Below are 21,054 nucleotides of genomic sequence, written 5' to 3' on the forward strand. Positions count from 1 at the left end.
GAGGTGGGGGTGTGAACGAATGGTCCTGTTTGTCCTGATCTCAACCCTGTTGAAAATCTCTGCGATGAACTGGAGCTTCTGGTGAAGTCAAACGACATCCGCCTCACAACAGTCCAGGACCTCGTTTACATGCCCACAGGAAAAATGGTCCAAAATTCTCATTGATTGCTATGGAATACTTGTGGAAAGTATTATATTATTATTATAATGGCGTCTCCATGGAGTCAGAAGACTAATCGCGAAGTATCCTACAGCAATCCTACGTATGTCCCGTAGGATTGCCCAATCAACCCACCGAAAGGAGGTCCTGCATCTTATTCAGGTGGGCGACCCATATGTGTGAGGAATAAACAGTATGGTGTATTTTAAACTCAAATTAAAAGGAAAGATATTCCAGATACTTACGTATAATGTATAGTGAGAATTTAAAAATCCATTTCTTTGTTTTGCAAACATAACATTTAGTTTTCTTTCTTTTTTTTTTTTTTTTTAAACATCGTTTAGCATTATATAGTAGACCGATACTTTGGGTTTGTAAATTTTTTTTTTTTTTATGGCTGATGGATTTAAGTTTTATTTCTGGAGCCCAGCCTATAACCCCTAATCAGTGGACTCAACCCGGAATATAAAATACATGTTTGTTAAGAAAGTTCCTATGGTTTTAAGTACACTTGGTCCAACGGTGCGCAAGTTTTCCGTAATTGGCCTAGGCCTAGTTACCTCTTAATCGCTCTAAAAAAATAATAAATAAAATTTAAAAAATAATAAATTACGATATTTAAAAGTGTATTTGCTTCCTGTAAGCCTTTATTTTTACTTAGGCCATCAGTAGCTGCTATTCTTTAGTGTATAGTCAGTGAGTCCACATGGACAATTTGACCAACGATTAGTCAAATACCTCGTTGTTGTGGTTTTGTGTTTATAGAAACACAGTAGACATTATATTGAAGCTTTAACTACAAGTATATGTTGTTATACAAATCGTAGTGTAAAACGGATCTCTTTCAAACTGCACAGTTTCAGATTATACTGGGGTGGGGATGTTGCTCTTGTAAGGGACACGACATAGGCGTGTCCAGGATTTTCCGTTTTCAGCAATGGATTCAGGGACAGGGAATTTTTACGCATTACTGATGTTTTTTTAAGGTGTGTGTGTGTGTGGGGGGTGTAGCTTTGACCGAAATAAACATGACACCGTATGGTGCAAATATGCTCATCCGGTGCACCAGTGTTGTACTATTGCGGGGATATACTTACTTGCATGAGTTAATGAAGGCAGCCTACGTCAAGTATGCGTCTCATGGGACTACGAGCTGCCAAAAATTTATAAACTAATGTCCAGAACTGAAGACAAAGTAAGGATTATTCCCAACTGAGTTTTTCAATATATAAGTGTCAAAAGCCTACTTTGTCAGAAAAATATTAACCTTATTAAGGAGCATTTACTTCAAGAATCCCCCCTCCCCAGTTGTAAATTGTTATAATTATTAAATGAAAAATTAAAAAAAAAAAAAAAACATGAGAACCTCTGCGCTGGTGTATACTATTTATCCAATAATTACAGAATATAATATACGGATGTTATGTTCAGTAGCAGTTAATACTTGCTTAGACACTATCTATGAACAGATAACTCGATATTTACATCATCTATTTATGATATTTTCAATTGTTCAGAAAAATCACGATTAAAATTGAACTATGTATGATCGTTGACCAATTACAACCGCTTTTCTCTGAGATTCATTCAGCATCATGCATTTTTTCGTATGGCCCTTGTGCATGTCTCATCGATTTGGTATCAGAGGTTTTATGTCAGGTAAAGCTTTGTGGATTTGCGTCTTTTGATATAAAATTGATTTCTTTTCATGTTGGACATTGTTTGGTTCGCATAGAGGGCGACTGTAGTCATCATTCCGTAGTGATTAGACTACTAAATGAATGTTTAACATAAATATCTGATAAACCTCACAGTGGTATCGAAGAAGACCAGAGTATCTCTGGAATCACCTTGATCTTCTCGGCGTTGATCAAGGAAGCCCGATATCTGACGGAAGTATATGCGTTTTTATGAGGACGATACATAGTACAGACGTGAATTTGTTCTCAAGATATTAATTTTTTATGCGACGGAGGCGCTTCTTACAGATGATCACAAAAGGGATGTACGTGCCTCCAAGGCAGCAGGACACCTTCACACAATTGGCTGTACTGTAATTGCTTCTGTTATTTTATTTTTTTCATTGGTTTATGGAACTCCCACCCACGAAATGTTGGAAAAAGTATACTACATACATCTCTTGAAGATAAGGGGGGGGGGGTGACTACAATTAAATATTTCTTCCCAGGGCCGGCGGAAGCGGACATGCGATACATGCGGGCGCCGCTACGAAGGGGACACGGGTCATAAGTTCATTTTTAAGAAACAAAATTTTTATCATAAAAACAAAAAATTCTTAGAATGATCAATATTAAAATAAATAAGGCCGGATACACCGAATAAAAATTTTAAAAAAATTGTATATTGTCGGCTGTTTACAATTTTGCAGTGAGAGCAGGCTAAATGCTTGCCTGCAGAATCTAAAGTGAAATGGTGAACGGTTTTTATGCGCAGAAACGAATTTTCGTACAAAACATTTGTTGCTACGTAACCAGTCATACGGTACTGTAAAAACTCGATTGTAGCTTAAATATTCCAAGGCACATTACATTCGATTGTTTACTTAGGTTAAGTCTCGTGTAAATATTGTAAAAATAAACTTTGTTTGTCTCTGTATAGTTTGTTTTAGATGTTATTGTAAATAACACTCTGGAAGTTAACTGTATATACTGGTTTAATAAGAATATGTTAGAGTGTTAAAAACAAAGGCAATGTTTATATTGCCGAAGCTGTATTTAATAGATCTGCATGGCGGCATTAGAAAGATTGTTATTAAAATTTGTTTGTATGAGAAAGGCTTGCAGGTGCTAAGTGTAAACATCTGCTAAGTCAGTCAGAAAGGTTCAAACAACTTTCCGATGGCCGGTAACTTACAATTAAAAGAAAGCGGAGGAGAACAAAAGGCGTACCGAACTTGAAACTTAAGATGAAAGAATCATACTGATTCTTTGGGGGTTGCCAAACTTCATGCAAGGTCTCAGAAGAGGTATAATAAAAAGGGACTGAAGCAAACAGAAAGGGCTGCACGGATCCAGAGATTGCTGCAGAAGTAGAGGGAGTGGGGCGGTTCCAGAGACGTCCACAGAGAGACAGGAGAGGCTGCCAGGTTCCAGACATCGTCAGAGAGCATCCCAGATCCAGACTTTGGTTGAGCGAGGAGTTTTCCACTTCCAGAAAGGAGCTTCTCGGTTCGAGACGTCGCTAGAGAGAAACGACTTCTAGGCCACAGACAGGGCTTTCAAATTGCCGAAAGGAGAAGTCCCAAACGCCGTAGAAGAGAAAAGTTTCCAGTCCAGATGGATCCTGATTGACAGTTGACAACAGTTTCATTTTTCTTGGGGGCGGCAATTCAAGCTACTTGAGACGGCAGTCGTCCAGGCATTTTCGGCGAGCCCAAGTAGAGGAGAAAAGGCGAGGCAAATTTCCCGAAGTACCTTCGCTCGTAAGTTTTTCTTTTCGCCGTGGGAGAATAACATTTTCCCGGAACTGTACGAGTCCCGCTACATTCCCAATTGATATAGCCGAAGCCAAAATTCCAGATGAAAATCTGAGATGAAAGAATTGCCATAGAACTTTTAGTGAAAGACTTTGACTAATTGTGAGATACAGAGCCTTTGTAAGTTCAAAATTTTTATATACAGTAGTATCTCGCTAATCCGAACCAACAAATACCGGGCTCGTTTGGATTAACGAAAAGTTCGGATTAGCGAATTCCCCCCCAAGAGAGAACAATAACTAGCGTTTAAGACAAAAATAATCAGATTCTAATGGTACATCAATTTAATTCTGTAAATAAATGAAGTAACTAATAGAAAAAAAGCTACTGTAATGTAAAACTTAAAAAATAATACAGTACACAAGTTTATTTTAGTAAAAAATTTAGTTTTGTATGTACAAGATATGAATACAATTTTTTTCGAATGCTTCTTCTCGGAGCTGCATTAGCAATAAAATTTTGTGGAATGGCGTACCATTCTGCTTAGCACATCTATACATATATTAAAACTGTCAACTGCCTCTCCATGTTTTACTTTTTTTTCTTCAAGTTCTTTATCGTCATCATCGTCTTCTAATCCATTCTCTAGCTCATTCATTTCAAATTCGGTGATTCATGCCGACAATACACTACGTACTACAGTATAAAAAAGCAAACGTGAACACACACAATAAATTAAAATAGGCCTACAATATAACCGTACAATCGACAGTATGAAAAAAAATACTGTACTGTAATAAAGTTAAAATAATAATTATTAAATAAAAATAATAGTACACAAAATAATAATACGTAATAAATAAAACTTTTTTTTTTCTTTCAAACCGCAGTTCGGATTACTGGAGGGTTCGGACTAAAGAGGTTCGGATTAACGAGATACCACTGTAATTCCTCTTGTAGTTTATTAGAAAGACTTTTAAGATATATGTTTAATAAGGTTAAGAAGTGTCCTTAAGAGTCCTCAATTGGTATGTTAGAAGTTGATATCAAATTTGTAAAGATAACTTAACAGAGAGATTTAGGTAACCTCTTTGCGAGTAAGCTTGGAGTTTAATAAGTAAAATTTGTAAACTGAGAGTAGATAACGTTTTGTGTTAAAGAAGGTATTTTAAAGTTGAAGAAAAAAGGTTCTAAATTTTGCTAAAGAGTTTTTATAGAAGAATAGAGAAAGCAATCTCCTTAATGTTTAAATTCGTGTCCATTTCATAGTAATGTAAATAAATGTTATTTGACTTTCTTGTAAACACAGCAGTAATAATATAAACAAGAGAGATTCTGTGAGAGAGAAAGCGCGCACAGCTACATTAGAATAACGGAGAATAAAGTAAAGAAAAAAGACATCACAAGTATACAAAGTTGAAATAATAATAAAATTTTAAAATGTCGCAGTAATGACAGGATAGCAACAGTAGATTTATAACAGTACGCATTTCAATAGGCTACTGACAGTAGCGCAGTCATCATCATCATCACGAATCATGGGCTCACTGCCTGTTTCACTATCTTCTTCCACCTTTCTTTGTCCAGTGCACAGTGTCGCAGTTTTTGTACACCCTTTCCACACCAGTCCTTTATGTCGTCTATCCATTCTCTGTACGGTCTACCTCTTCTGTTTAAACCATCCAAAATACCAAACATAAATGTCTTTATCTTCCGGTCCTCACTCATTCTGCAGATGTGTCCAAATAATTGCAGCTTCCGTTTTATAATCTTCTGCATTAGATTCTTTTTGGTTGTATCTTCTGATAGAGCTCTTCATTGGTGATTTTCTGTACCCATCCTATTCTTAGAATCTTCCTGTAACAAGTTCTTTCAAATGACAGAATTCTTTTTCTTGATTTCTTATTTATTACCCACGTTTCAGATCCATACAGTACACCGCTGAAGATGTATGTTTCCAGTATTCTTAGTTTTGTTTGCAGACTGATCACTTTACTTTTCCAGATGTTATCCATGGCCCTCAGATTTGTTCTTCCCTTTGCAATCCTGATCTTTATTTCTTTTTTAGAGTCCAAATCATGCGTCATTTTACTTCCCAAATATGTGAATTGTTCTACATTTTCTATATTATTTCCACCCACTTGTATCTTTTGTTTCATGTTCTTCTCACCAAATACCATTGTCTTTGTTTTTTCCAAGTTCATAACAAGTCCAAATCTCTTCCCTTCCTCATTTAACAGTTTCAGTGTCTGCAAATCTCAGATTGTTAATTCTCATTCCAAGTAGCGCAGCGCGGACTATTATTTCGTCTCTGTGTCGTGTTGTGTAATAATTTCTTGTCGGTATATAAAATACAAATGGAATCAAAAATTAAAAAAAAAGTTATCTGGTGCACAAAATCGTAAGCGTCATGCTGCGAAAGAAGCAGCTATTAAGAAATAAATTGGGGCTCTTAATAAATTTGTTAAAATATTAAAATATTCTGATGCAGATTGTAACCAACTCGATACATCAGAAATCAGAGTTGACGAACCGTGCACATCATCCAGTTTGAATGAAAGTACTATTACACCTGTTGAACAAGATGCAAGACGCAGGATTTAGGTGAAAAACAGGAGAAGATTTAGTTGTAGTTGACCACGAAACTAACACATCGTTAGTCTGTAAATTTAGAAGATCCAGGTGAATGAGGAAATATTGATGAAAAATTACGAGCTGTTTTAATTGAAATGGGGCCTGTTCAAAAGAAAAGTATAATATATCCCAGAGATACATATGGTCGTAAATTTGGCAACACGTATTATAATAGAAAAATGGAAAACTGGGAGCTCGTGCCAAGAACATGGCTCATTTATTCCGAAACTTTAAATTCTGTTTTTTGCTTTTGTTGCAAACTTTTCGCACCTACTGAAACAAGTAGTCTTGTAGAAGGGTATAACGATTGGAGAAATGTAAGTACAACTTTGCATAGACATGAGACTAGTTTAGCTCACATGAAAAATTTCTTAAAATGGAAGGAACTTGATAAAAATTTAAAAAACAAAACTACTATTGATTGCCAGACTCAAAGCATGTATGAAATGGAAAAGAAACATTGGACCAGTATTTTAGAACGCTTGATTGAAATTATAAAATTCCTTGGTAGCCAAAATTTAGCTTTTTGCGGATCATCTGATAAATTATATGAGAGGAATAACGGCAATTTTTTAAAATTAGTCGAACTGTTTGCGAAGTTTGATCCCGTTATGGAAAATCATGTTGAAAGGGCCCTACAAGGAAACAATAAAGTATACTATTTGAGTAAAGACAGTCAAAATGAAATATTGGAAACTAAGTAACGCAATCAGGGATATAATTTTATTATCAATTCGAAAATCTAAATGTTATTCCATAATTTTAGACTGCACACCTGATGCAAGTAAAACAGAACAAATGACCATTATTATTCGCTTTGTTTCCTGTGACAAGGGAATTGTCAAGATCAGGGAAAACGTTTTAGGTTTTGCAGATATATCAGATTCCACAGGACGTGGTTTATGTGCAACAATAATGGAACAACTGGAAAAATAGAACCTTCCCATTGAAGACATGCGAGGTTTGACAATGGGGCAAATACGAAAGGGAAAAAATATGGGCTCCAAAATTTGCTTTTGAACAAAAATCCTCCAGCTTTTTACGTACCATGTGCTGCTCATACTCTAAATTTAATCATTAACGATGCAGCCAAAGTGAATGCAGATACGATTAGTTTCTTTGCAATTATTCAAGAAATATACAATTTCTTTTCATTCTCTTACAAACGTTGGGCAATCTTTTTAAAGGTCGTAAAAATTAACATTGAAACAGCCATCAGAAACGCGATGGGAAAGTAAAATTAATGCAATCCGCCCTCTACGATATCAGTTATGAGAAATTTACGATGCACTTTTTGAAATTTTAAATAATGAAAATTTTAATAAAGAAACAGTATGAAGCACAAACATTATGTGCTAAAATGAAGGACTACAAATTTATTTGTTCTCTTATAATTTGGCATGATTTACTTAACGGAATAAAGCCTGTAAGTAAAATGCTTCAAGACAAAAATATGAATATTACACTTGCTTTAGAATCTATCGAAAACTTAAAAATATCGTTACAAGAGTATCGGTCAGATACAAATTTTAAAAAAGTTCTAAAAACGGAAAAAGAATTGAGTGAAGAGGTGGATGGAGAACAAGAATTTAAAACTGGTAAGGAAGTTCGACGACGAAAGAAGACACGACAATTTGACTACGAGTATCATGACGAAACGCCACAATCGCCAGAACATAAATTTAGAGTGAATGTGTTTTATACACTTCTAGACGTTGCAATGTGTTCGTTAATAGAACGTTTTGAACAACCAAAAACATATTATGATAATTTCAATTTATTGTATAGATTACTACAAATTAATAACGAAGATTTACGAAAAAAATTTGACGATTTAGAGATTCTCTTGAAGGACTGCGACAATAAAGACGTAAATGCAATAGAACTATATGACGAGTTATGTGCTTTCCGGGATATTTTTCGAAAGGATAATTTCAATATTCAAAACCCTTTCGATATTCTTAATTTTATTGTGTCCAATAATTTATCTTTCCCTAACTTTTCAATTGCTTTAAGAATACTATTAACCTTACCTGTTAGTGCAGCGAGCGGTGAACGTTCCTTTTCCAAGTTGAAATTGATTAAAACCTACTTAAGAACAAGTATGTCACAAAAAAGGCTTGTTAGTTTGGCGTTAATAGCTATTGAAAATGATGTATGTGCGGAATTAGACGTTAAGACCATTATTCTAATTTGGTGAATATGAAATCAAGAACCCTAAAATTTGAATAAAAAAATTTCAAGTATATTTATGTAATTTAATTTATTTTCTGTTATTTTGTAAAGATTTTATTTTTTGAATACTTATATTAATATTAATAAAATGTTGTAATTATTATTTCTGAATTCTTTTCTTATTTTCTCATCTATCTTGAGTTTCTTTTATTTTCCTAAAAGATAGTTCCACTTATAAAATTTTTTTAATAATTTTTATAATTTACTAAGAATTTAGTAAAATGCAAGAATTTTTTAAACTTTAGTTCAAATAAATTTTAACTTTAATTAAAATTCATTTTAATTTTGTTAGCGATTCGGGTCGGTGAGAAGGCTATAATCCCTGTATCATTATATTCAACGATTAAAGTGAAGTGGCTTTATCAAAATTTGCTTTAACTTGTGAGAATTTTTTGAATATTCGGGTTTTTAATGATTATCCTGCCTAGTCAACACCCCCGGTTCGTTACATTTAATGAACCAATGTGTGGCTGTTCTGTTAAAATTTATTTAAGAAATTTCAAATAATTTAAATTTTTATTATCGTAAAAGAACCACACACGCCTGGATCGTTACAGGGGCGCTTAGATAGACTGCATGCGGGCGGCAAAGACCCTAGTGCCGGCTCTGTTTCTCCCCTCGATATAGTCTGCTTACTGCATAATAAGCCTATGACAGTATTGTTTTATTTTGACTAGTTTTACAACGTGACATCTTGTTCCTATTCTGACGAACACCGGGCGTAGACAATTTGAGAACTTTGGTCCTATTCGATGTTTTTTTTTTATTTTTTTATTGATGATATACATAATAACTTCGACTCTCTTCAGCCATTTTCTTATAGAAGATCAGTTTTCGCATTCCATATCTTCTACAGATATTTTCACGGCCATTGTTTAGCAGAACTCTCCATGACCTGGACCCCAAAAAAGAGATAAAAATTAGAATAACCAGAGCAACAACTATTTTAAAAGCCATGGACAAAATATGGAAGAGCCGAGCTATAAAGATGCAAACTAAACTGTGCATCGTAGAAACCTGTATCTTCAGCAGCATGATCTATGGATTCTATGGCCTGGGTACTCCTGAGAGAATCTGAAAAGAGGGTATTGGCATTTGAGAGGAAGTGCTATAGAAAGATCTTGAGAATAAGCTGAATACAGAAATTGAACAATGAGGAAATCTACAGACGAATACAACCAAAAGAAAACCTGAGCCAGAAAATTATCAAAAGGAAACTACGTCTATTTGGCCATATATGTAGAATGAATGATGAGAGAAAATTAAAAACGTTGCTGTTTGGAATGACTGAAGGAAAGAACAAAAGAGGAAGACCAAACAGATGTTTGGTCTTCATTTTCCGTCAAATGGTGCGGAAACTCTATACACAAACTGAGTCATCTTGCACAAAATAGAATGCAATGGAAGAATGATATCAAGATGGCATCAGACACCTACTGGCATTGGACCCATGGTTGTTGATGGTGATGATATATTTACTAATCTCCTGTGCATATAAAACAACAGAGGGCCACTTTGCGTTGGTGTTTTTTTTTATTCATGCACGAAATACGCAGGAAGCAACATTTGTGAACCAACACCGATGTGTGATTTTTTCCATAAAAAAAAATAACAGAAAAGAAATAATAAAAATTAAATACGTTTCTTTTAAGATAAAAAAAAAAGAACTTAGTCAAAGAATAACTTAATCTACTTAGTCTTAAAACATTTAAAATTTGTTTTCATTATTTCACGGCGCCCTCAACAAAACTAACGGCCCCCAATTTGGGAAGCACTGGTTTAGAGTTTGTGATCTGGGTAAGTTAAGGGAGTAAATAAAACCGTCAGCCCTGGGCTTAAAATTTGGGTCTTTTTTTTCCCAGAAGGGTGATGCATCGCGATACGGCTCAGCCACGTAAGTCTCAGTTATTTGAGTACATTATTGCTTAGTGTTTTCATAATATCGTGATGTGGGGGGGGGGCATCATGCATCAAGTATATAATGCAGAAGTGCATTATGCACTTCTCTAATCACCTGCTTAAAAACAAGTGACAAAAACAGTGATTTCTGTATTTAAAAACATAACCGTTTCCTTTACTTACGGATATTTTAGGGAAGTAAGAACGTGTGTCTAAGCAACCAGAAAAATCGTAAACATTCCCCCCCCCCCCCCTCCATTATTGAAGACGATTTTTTTTGCGATTTTTGAGGGCATGCTGTTGAAGTTTTAATATAGTGACAAGTTTATTATTATTATTATTGGAGTTAAGTTTTGTGTAGGGGGCCATTGTCGAATCCGCCATCTTGTCAGTCATAATTAGATGGCAGATTTAGTTTTGTTCATTTTAAGAAGCTTTTGCTATTTTTTATTTTTGCCAAAGATGTCCTTAAACAGATTGAGGGTTTGGTAAGAGATTATACAAAAGAAATATTAATACAGCAATAAGCTGAGCCTATCAAAATATAATATTCTACAAATAGCAACTATACGCACTTTTATTGCAGTCAATTAATCATTAATAACATTAATGATTAATGTTATTTGGATTCATAAAGAACAGTATACTAGCATTAATAATGCTAGTATACGTTCTCAAGCATTAATAACACAATTATTTTACTCACTCGCATTTGTTTTGCTGTTTACATTGGGGAGGTTTATCTTTTCTGTTGAGCTCTGCGTTGATGCACGTCGTGTCTGTGTGCTAACGCCTTACAATTGCTCTGCGTGTGACGTTTGGTATCAAATATCACTTCCTCCCGTTGGCAGGTTTGGATCGTTTGCAATCTTCCGGACGTAGACACAAGAATGAAAGTACGATATGTGGTCACTGCTTCGGGGAAAAATAAATAAAATTAAAGACGACAGACATATTTTATACTCATGAAGCTGCACCCATTTTTTTTTTTTTTTTTACAAAAAGTAGAATACTAATTTGAAAGAATAGTTTTAATAAAACTTATGAGGAATTTCTTTCGAAGATATTGTTTTTAAGCATATTCTCCACTTTCTTTACAAATCTGCTATCCACGTCGTGATTCAGCTCGCTTAAAATAAATAAATAAAAGGACGGTGCAGCATAGTATACTGTTCTTTATGAATCCAAATTTAAAATTTCTCCTTCAATATTTATTCGTTTGTTTTATGCGACAGATATATGTAACATTCTCTGTATGTGTTAACTAACATCTTAAAAATAAATATATACATTTATCAGTGGAATTTTTATTTTGTAAAAAAAAAAAAAAAAAAAAGGCGTTAGCTGATTTTTTTTTATTTTTATTTCTTTATCATTATTGAAACGGTGTCCGAAATATTATTTTAAAATAAAAGTTGAAGATTTAAATTTGTTTTCCCCGAATCTCCCGTGCATATAAAACAACAGAGGGCGCACTTTGCGTCGTTGATTTTTTTTTATTTTTTTATTTTATTTTATATTTATGCATGTATAAAAGATAAATCTTTCCTGGTTTGTTTTACGATATTTCTTTGAAGATAATTTTAAGTACAATTTAAGGTCAGGTTTATTTTTTTTTTTATATATATATTTATGCATGTATAAAAGATATTTCTTTGAAGATAATCTTAAGTACAATTTAAGGTCAGTGAAATGTTACTGAAGGCCTTTCGTGGGTGAAATTAAAAAAATTCTGCGACAGTGCTATAAATTGCCGTTCTGAAGTTCACCCAAGAGCAGCTAGCAGCCACTTGATTCATTTCAGCGCCATATTAACTTACATGTAACAAGAAGAACTTACTGAAATTAAGTTCCCGTCACAAAATAAATAAATAAATAAATAATAATAATAATAATAAATATATAAATTTAAAAAAAAATGGAAATGAGGTTTCACTTTCCTGGATATACATACAAGTAAGGTAAAGATTGTAGATAATCATAAAGTTCGTTTCGAAATACCTTCTACTATAAGTACGGTGACCATATTTTTTTGGAGAAAATAAAGGACAAATTGTTTCATAATAAAAAAAGCAGGTTGTGTTTATCTGTATCACTAAAACTAAAAAACTTTATAACATTTATTATGAAATATAAGCATATACATAGCATTTGAAACAATCATATTATTACTTTAATAAAATTTTAATTTTGATACTTTTCGCAAGAATGAACTTTTTTTTTTTAATAAATCAGGTTTGTGTTTTAAAAATTCATATCAAAGGTTGCATTTGGTTTAAATACATGCTTCAATATTTCGATTCTTAATTGTGTTTTTCACTGGTCCACATGTTATTAGGGATTCCATACGTCCCTGTTTTATTACTTCTGTCCCAGCTTCCCGATGGGTTTAGTTCGGGACGCTAAATGTCCCGGATTTTTTTGAATATATAAATATTAACATTTCTAATAATAATAAGTAGAAATCGTAATATTTTTGGTGCTTTTAAAAATGTATGTTTTCAAAACAAAATGCAGAGACATATTTATTTTGTAGTTCGGTGAATTACCGGAATGTTAGAATTTTGGGAAAACGATTTAGTTCCATACATTTCATTCAGCCGGAGAAAAGAATGTCAGAATGAGGGAGACAGTCGCCCAACTGTATGTTTAACCAATCGCAACCACGGCATCTATTTCGTTCGTCTGGTGGACCGTAATTTTTAGCAATCTTTTGTCTCAAGCTTAGTTCGCATAGAATGGAATGTATCAAAGAAATTAAGACCATCTTACCAAATTTCAACTTAAATGAAAAGAACTTATTTGATGAGTACAGCCATGTTAAAATGTATGCAACTGAGTATAAAATTAATGAATGGAATAATGCCAGTTGTAAACTTGAGGATAGGTGGAAAGAAATCTTTGGTCATTTTAAAAAGGAACAAATTACCTACAGTGAAATAGCTTCAATTATAATTTTTTTTTAACCTTACCAGAATCAAATGCTTCTATTGAACGAATTTTTTCATTGATGAATTCGTTATAGACAAATGAAAGGAATCGCTTGCAACTGGACACAGTTAAATCTATCATGCTTGTTAAAACCCATTACAGAAACATGTTCAGAGTTTTTTGATATAGTATCCAGGAATCGACAACTCTTGCACAAAATCCATTCTTCAACCAAATATAATAATGATTCTGCAAGTAGCAGTAAAATGGGACAGGCAATGACCAACTGTACTGTACAAGAAGAGGCAGAGTAAGGAAGAGAGGAGGAATATATTAAAAATTGATTATAAATTTGCTTTTATTTTTTTAATTTTTAAATTATATTAAATAAATTTATTTTTCATATAATTTCAGATATTATGCATCTATACAATACGCATAAGGCTCATGTTGTTTATATTTTATTGTATTTACATTGTAGTTCCCATTAACAAATAAAATTTATTTCTCTTAACCCTTAATTCTACAAAATTTATTGTGTCTCGGTTTTTTGTTTTCAAAATGGGATCCCTACATATTATTCACTAATAAAAAATACTCATTAATACCCCCCCCTGAAAAATATTCAGTCGGGGCACTAGACCCAGGGAGACATAATCAAAATTCAACGATTTTTAAAATGTTTTTAAAAGATATGTGTTTATCTGTGACATATTTAAAATTTTCAGCCCATCTACGTTGACAGCATTCGTCATTTTGTCACCATTCTTCGATCTTTTCATTGGTGACATAACCTCACGAAACTTCATCAAATAGTTCGCTGTCATTTATATTTAAGTTCCAGTGACTGGAATTGAACAAAATACTTTCCTCGATCTTCACCCACAGAGGGATTTCTCGTAGTAGGATCCATTCGAATACTTCCATTTCTACAAAAGAGCTGTCCCAGTTATTTAAATAATCAATGCAGATTTGGTAAAATTTATGAATTGCATCTTTAAATATATTGGCATCAATATTCGACTTACTATTTACTATATTCAATATACAATTTACTATTTCAATTCACAAAATAAAGGATATTTATTTATTTCAATTCACAAAATAAAGGACATATTTCACAAAATATGTCCTTTATTTTGTGAAATTGAAATAAATCTAAAGGACAGGGCAGTGAAATAAAGGACTGTCCTCTTAAATAAAGGACATATGGTCACCATAGCTATAAGTGTCACTATTCACTTCTACAGCAATCGAACTTAGAGACGCTTTTTGTGTGTGTGTTTCTCACAATAGCTAAAACAATTGCTAATTTTGTTTTTTTGAATATTTGCATGCGTTTTTCTCTTATTATAGCTGGTTGGATTTCATTCATATTTGGAGCTTCTGCAAAAGTATGTTGTTTCATTGAGATTTTTGTCTTCGTCAGAAAGCATACAGAAGATTTACAAATTATATCTTGCACTGGCTCATTGACATTTAGGATGCTTACAGATATATGTCGGTGATTTTTTGCTTTGGTTTCAACAATGCAAAATTTTTGGAAAATGATTTGAATCGATATTAATATTTCCACAGTTTGGAAATATTATTATTATTATTACATAACACCTCCAGGGAGTCCAAAGACTCATTGAGGGAGGGTACCTACTCTACAACTCTCCGTCATCACCAACCACAACTACCTTCATCATCTATGCCAACGCCATCTACCACCGACTGCCACTCGTATTTTCACAGACAAACATCCATGCCCACGGTGGGATTCGAACCTGCAACCTTTTGGCTGGAGAGCGGCTGCGCTAACCACTCGGCTAACCAGGCCAGGTGGTTAGTGTATTTATATGTCAGTATTTGTGTATGCCAACTCAAATTAGTATACAGGCTTGGTAAATGATTTTCATTGCCTGATATGAGACTACAATCCTATTAACTGAATGCTTGAAGTGATTTAAAACAAAGTGCCATAGTCAGTCTCCAGAGCAGGTTACCTAATCCTTACCCCACCCACAATACTTACATGTGCAATAGGTTAATAACCTTTTGTGGATGGAATTCTGCATACAGACAAATTGACTTTCAGAACACGCAATTTTCAAACAAAAATATTAGTGGTGGGCAGTAGGATGGTGTTGGTGTATATGATGATGGTAGTAGCAGTTTAGTGTAGTTGGTGGATGAAGTGATGGAGTCTGAGAGTTGTTGAGTAGGTGCCCTCCCCTCGACGAGTCTTTTGACTCCTTGGAGGTGTCACAAAATATTAATAAGTAGACTAATTGTCAAGATTCTTCATTCAAAACTTTGTTTGCTTACGTAAAGGATTAAAATATAATTTCTTGTCAAGTATCATATACTTTGTAATCAGAAATTGCAGTTTTCTGGAATGTTAGGTTTGAGGATAGTGAGAGAATGCCTTGTGAGCCTGATGCATAAGAGGAAAAAATCTGTAGAAGGGAGGTAGACAAGATCAAAAAGCTGGTTATGAGGGTGCAAGCAGGGAAGTGAGGATAAAATTTTTTTGCTTAAGAAAGTGGTGGGTGAGTGAGTGAAAAATAATTGAATTGCAAGAGGGTGCAAGTGCAGAAAACAGTAAATCAGTTAGGGCATGGTTTAATGAGCATTATTTTTGATAGTGAGTACCTCTCTTAACGAGTCTTCAATTAATTTGGTGGTCTGATGATAAAACAGTTATTTTAGCACACAAATCCTAGTTATCTTTGCAAGTTCCTATTATGGAAAACATGTTACTTTTCTTTCTTTCTCTTACCCCCCCTCCACTGGCATATTCTCTTGTAAATAGCTGAAAGAGGCACGAAGGGTTCTCTCTTTCAACTAATATTTACAGAGATGCTATCACTTTGTAGTGAATATTTCAAATTTTCGTGATGTTATTAATATGTTTTATGAATTTCTAACAGAAGAAACTGTTTGTTATCTTGATCTGGATTTTAAAAAAAAATGAATCATTGTAGACCTTAGTTTTTTTTTTTTTGTTCTGTTAAGTTTTATCATTTGTAAAATACCATTCATCTCCAATTTCAGAATAATTTTTTACAATTTTTGAAGATAATGTTTAGTTTTTCAACTCAAAATTGGTGTAATAATAAAAGCTTATTTTACACTGCAATGACAGTGTAAGATGTAAGAGAATTTTGAAAGAGCATAAAAGTTATTCTTTCAAATTATGGATTCTACAACTGTGTTAGAATAACTCTTTTTATTATCGCGATGTTTCAATCTTCATATCAAGATCATCATCTGGAGCATACATAAATATACAATATAAGCTCCGTTACATTTCAAACCGTAAGCTAGAGAAACAATGATTTGATCATATGCTACTCACTGGCATGACCTCTAGTGGAGAAAAAAAAATTACATCAAGCTAATTTAATTTTTGATTACATGAATAAACATTCTTGCTTACAGATGGTTTTCCTTCCAGTAAGTGATGTCCTATTTCTATTATTACAATTGTTATTTTTGATTAAAAAAAAAAAGATTATTTAAAAAATTACAACATGTCCTATTTTTCAGTATTAAAGTTGTCATTATAGATTTAGGATCCTGGATTTTCAAGAGTCCTGTTTATAGTTGTTCTTAGAGAGGAAGGATTCATGGGACGAATATATGCTTTTCATATGTATGGGATTTTTAGACCATCATCATTGTTTAGACTGGGGTGGTTGATAATGATCTCACAAGTTTCCTTAAATTTGCGTTCATACCATGTTTTGGTGTGATGTAGACAACTAGTGCTTTTCCAGTCAATTCTATGTAAGGTGTTCAGAGCATGATCAGAAAGGCCAGCTTCACCATAATTATTATATTTGATGTGTCGTTTATGTTCTTTTTTTTTTATTGGAATTGTGCGTCCTGTTTCTCCTATGTATGTATGTTGCAGGTGCAGTTAATACGGTATATACCGTATTTTTCAGTATTAAAGTATTATTTACTTTAATACTGAAAAATAAGACTTAATTTTTTAAATAATCTTGTTATTTTTGATTTAAAAAAAAAATTGTAATAATAGAAATAGGACATCACTGTTACTGGAAGGAAAACCATCTGTAAGCAAGAATGTTTATTCATGTAATCAAAAATTAAATTAGCTTGATGTAATTTTTTTTTTCCCCCACTAGAGGTCATGCCAGTGAGTAGCATTCGATCACATCATTGTTTCTCTAGCTTGCAGTTTGAAATGTAACACAGCTTGTATTGTATATTCATGTATGCTCCAGGTGATGATCTTGATATGAAGATTGAAACATCGGGATAATAAAAAGAGTTATTCTAACACGGTTGTAGAATCCATAATTTCAAAAATGAATGCTGATCACCGTGTAACACTAAAAGAAAGGATTATTCTTTCAAAATTGTTTTTTAATTTATAAAAAATTCTTATTCTAAACAAATCATTAACACTTCATATTTCACAATGAATTCCCAGTTAACCAACAGTTTCATTTCTAAGTAAATTTCATTACACTAACTTTATTCATAACAGCATTTTAAGAAGTTTAGCATACTTTGCTAGTATGTCCATAACATGTTGAAACATTTACTTTATATGGTATGTAAAACTTTATTTTAAAAAATAAAATCTTTAACAGTCTATCAGACATATACTGGAACTATCTTGGTAGCTGTTAATCCATACAAAGAACTTAGTATTTATGAAACGGTGAGACATTTTTCTTAACTTTTCATTGTTGTTATTATTTTGAATATGAACGAAAGTAATGGGCAAACTTTGATTCATATATGAGGGTAAGTCAAAAAGTATCTGCAGTGTATTTATTAAAATGGCATAACAACAGTACAGAATGTTGCAATAATTTTGCAATGTTGAGTTCCCCAATTTCCTTATTTGGATATACTTGGTCCAGCAATGCACAAGTTTTGCTTACCAAAGAACCTTTATAAGATCTTTTCATCTGAAGCTTAGCTGGTCTCATGTTCCCTTATGGAAATCTTGGGTTTTCATTCTGCAAAAACTAGCTAGAAGAACATATGCCATTAGCAAACAATATCTCTACCATCACAGTGTTTCAATTTCAAAGTCATATTCAGTGCAAGTTTTGTATATCTCTGCAGGTATACTGGCTATTACCACTATTCCTCCACTTTTCTCAAGTTTGTAAATGCATCAGCAACAGCTTGTCTACATCAGTATGCTGTTCAGCTTGACACTTACTGAAATTTCTTGTCCTTTTCTTTCATTAATTCAAGGTTGCTGTTTTTCATAACAGTCTTCCTACTACCATTTTCATCAAGGACTAAAGCTCCAGTTAATCGAAAAAAGATTAATGACTAAATCGAAAAAAGATCGATTAATGACTGAATCGATTAATGACTCCAGTTAATCGAAAAAAGAAAAATGACTGAATGAGTATTATCGAAGATATCAACAACAAATTGTTGATATCTTCGATAATACTCATTCAGTCATTTCTGAGTACAGTGGTGCACTCAAGATTTAATCGGGGGAGGGGGGGGTTGTTGAGTAGACAATTTGCGAATACACACTACACATTGCATATGACCTATGACTGAGCATCTTCAGTGATTGTCTATACATGATACCTGTGATCTCCTCTGGCCTGACTCGGGCAAATGAAGTAGCGCTTGGTCCACCCAAGCACTAATTCGTTTGCCTTGCGTTCACAGCGACCGTGATTCCTGAGAGCTATGGGGTATTCCTACCTTATGGGACCACTAATTCTTAAGTAGTATACAAATAGAAGACATGACATAAATCAAAAAAATGGATTTTAATTAGGAAAAGATTTTTGGAAAATTTTCTAGTGTTTTTTTCCTTTTTCTTTTTCTTTTCTTTTTTTTTTGGGGGGGGGTTTGACAGCCCACCCCCCTGGGTGCACCACTGTCTGAGTATGCGAATCCACATTCTGGAAACAAAGCACAACACTGTTTTCATGTGAGAAGTCTTGAATTAAGTGTTTCACTTACTATCCCTTCAGTCCACCAAATTCAAGTTGTTGCATGCTGTTCTTTGGTGGTGTGTAATCAGCAGAGCAGTAGTATTTTTTGTATCTTGTCGCATTTTGTAGAACAACTGCCAAATCTTCCATTGCTTAACAATGGTCAGATATCTCACTTAAATAACAGATTTTATATTTACAGCTGTATGCACATGCAGCATGGGAACCATATCAAAAAAAGTAAATAAATAAATTAAAAACCCCAAAATATTGTGGATACTCTCTAACTCATTCTCATGATTTATTTTATATTAGCTAAAAAAAAATTGTTCAGCATAAAATAATTCAATAACTAGATTATTAATTATGACTTGAACATAAGTTAAAGATCATAAAAGAAAATAATTTTATATTTCTTTTACAGCTTGCTTATTTTCCTCTTCTTCTTTATGTCTATTAAAATCATGCAGTAATCTCTTCTTTTGCATCCAGGTGTTTTTTCAGAGAAAACTAGCACTTCACTTTGTGCAAAACCACATGGATATAACTGACTGACTTGCAAAAAAAAAGCCTTATTGTTATAGTACCCAGCCAACATTTTGATAATTCCAGCTGGTCACAAGCTGCATATATGGCTATTTGGGACAGCCATAGTAAGAACTAGCTACTCATCATTAGTCAGGGTTAGATTAAGTTTTTGGCACTCATGGAGACTATTCTTAATTTCATTTTTTTCCAGTTAAAATTTGGTATGGGGGTCTGCTTAATGTCATCACATTGTATTTGTGTAATTTGATAACAATAAGCAGCTGATAACAGTAAAATGGATATTTCAAAAAACCGTTTTCATTATAAGGTTTAATGGAATAAAAACAGCACAAATAAATAAACACATTTAATCAAGCCTATAGAAAGTCTGTCACTGAGACATCATTAGGGAACAATATTAAAATTGTAAAAACACACAAAATTGCACAAAACAATAAGCTGAAAAGATTAGTCCAAAAGCCTAAAGTCCTATGCGGGACACTGTTGGCTAGACTCGGCTGGTTAGGTGGGAGGCCTAAGGATTACACTTTCCCAAGTCTTGGGATGTTTAATACAACTGTGTTGTTGTGGTGAGGCATAGTAGTTTTCTTACATTTGATTCTGTGAAAGACATCCAAGGCATGGTCAGCTAGACCTGACTTGGCCATACTTATGGCAGCAGATGTATTTTTTGTGTTCTTCTAGTCAGATGTTTGCAGAACCCCCAGTTTGACCATAATATGATAAGTTGAAGAAAACAACAGAATGGACATCAAGAACTGGTTATTAGAAACCAGGTAGACCAGTGGTAAGATGGGATGATGAGGTAAGATGTTATGGAAATTTTGGTGGAGAGATGCACAAGACTCGCCAAAATGGAAGAAGCATAGAGAGATATTCCTCTAGCAACAGACTGAAGAAAACTGTTAATAAGTTGCAAAGGAACCCTATAAACACTTGGAACAGAGAAAAAAGAGGTAGACGATCCATGGGAGAGTGGATGAGCCCAGCCAGTTTCAGATGAGGGTTGAATATAGTGCAAAGATTGTACTTTTTAGCGTTCTAGCTCTTTTTCTGAGATATTCCAAATATAAGGAACAATGGCATTATTATAGTCAGCATATTGAGAGGGAAGTGAGGAACAATTCATTTTGTTGATCTTTTTGGCCTTGGAACTATAAGAAAAGAAGTTCTGATGAATAAATGAGAGTTCAACAATAAGTTCAGTCTAGGTAGAACAGAGATTGGAGATTCTATTAACAAAGGTTTTGATAATAACACCATATTGT

The 21,054-nt window shown here is 33.6% G+C and overlaps 1 protein-coding gene across 3 annotated transcripts in view; it reads left to right on the forward strand.

Annotated features, from left to right (window-relative positions):
* Myo81F (unconventional myosin 81F) overlaps nucleotides 1-21,054 on the forward strand; it is a 454,212-nt gene that overhangs the window by 49,022 nt on the left and 384,136 nt on the right. Inside the window, exon 3 of one of the 3 annotated variants that reach the window (XM_090398885.1) lies at nucleotides 17,917-17,979. The exons of 1 other annotated variant lie outside the window; for it this stretch is intronic. In XM_090398885.1, coding sequence (XP_090255011.1) covers nucleotides 17,917-17,979 — 63 coding nt within the window. Of the gene's footprint in view, nucleotides 1-3,078; nucleotides 3,777-17,916; nucleotides 17,980-21,054 lie in introns of those variants that run through there. One more of the 3 variants, XM_090398886.1, reaches the window with a different exon arrangement.

Source organism: Typopeltis vanoorti, chromosome 10, assembly GCF_054136105.1.
Source record: "Typopeltis vanoorti isolate ZY-2024b chromosome 10, IOZ_Tvanoo_1.0, whole genome shotgun sequence".
In the NCBI taxonomy this organism is placed as follows: domain Eukaryota; kingdom Metazoa; phylum Arthropoda; class Arachnida; order Uropygi; family Thelyphonidae; genus Typopeltis; species Typopeltis vanoorti.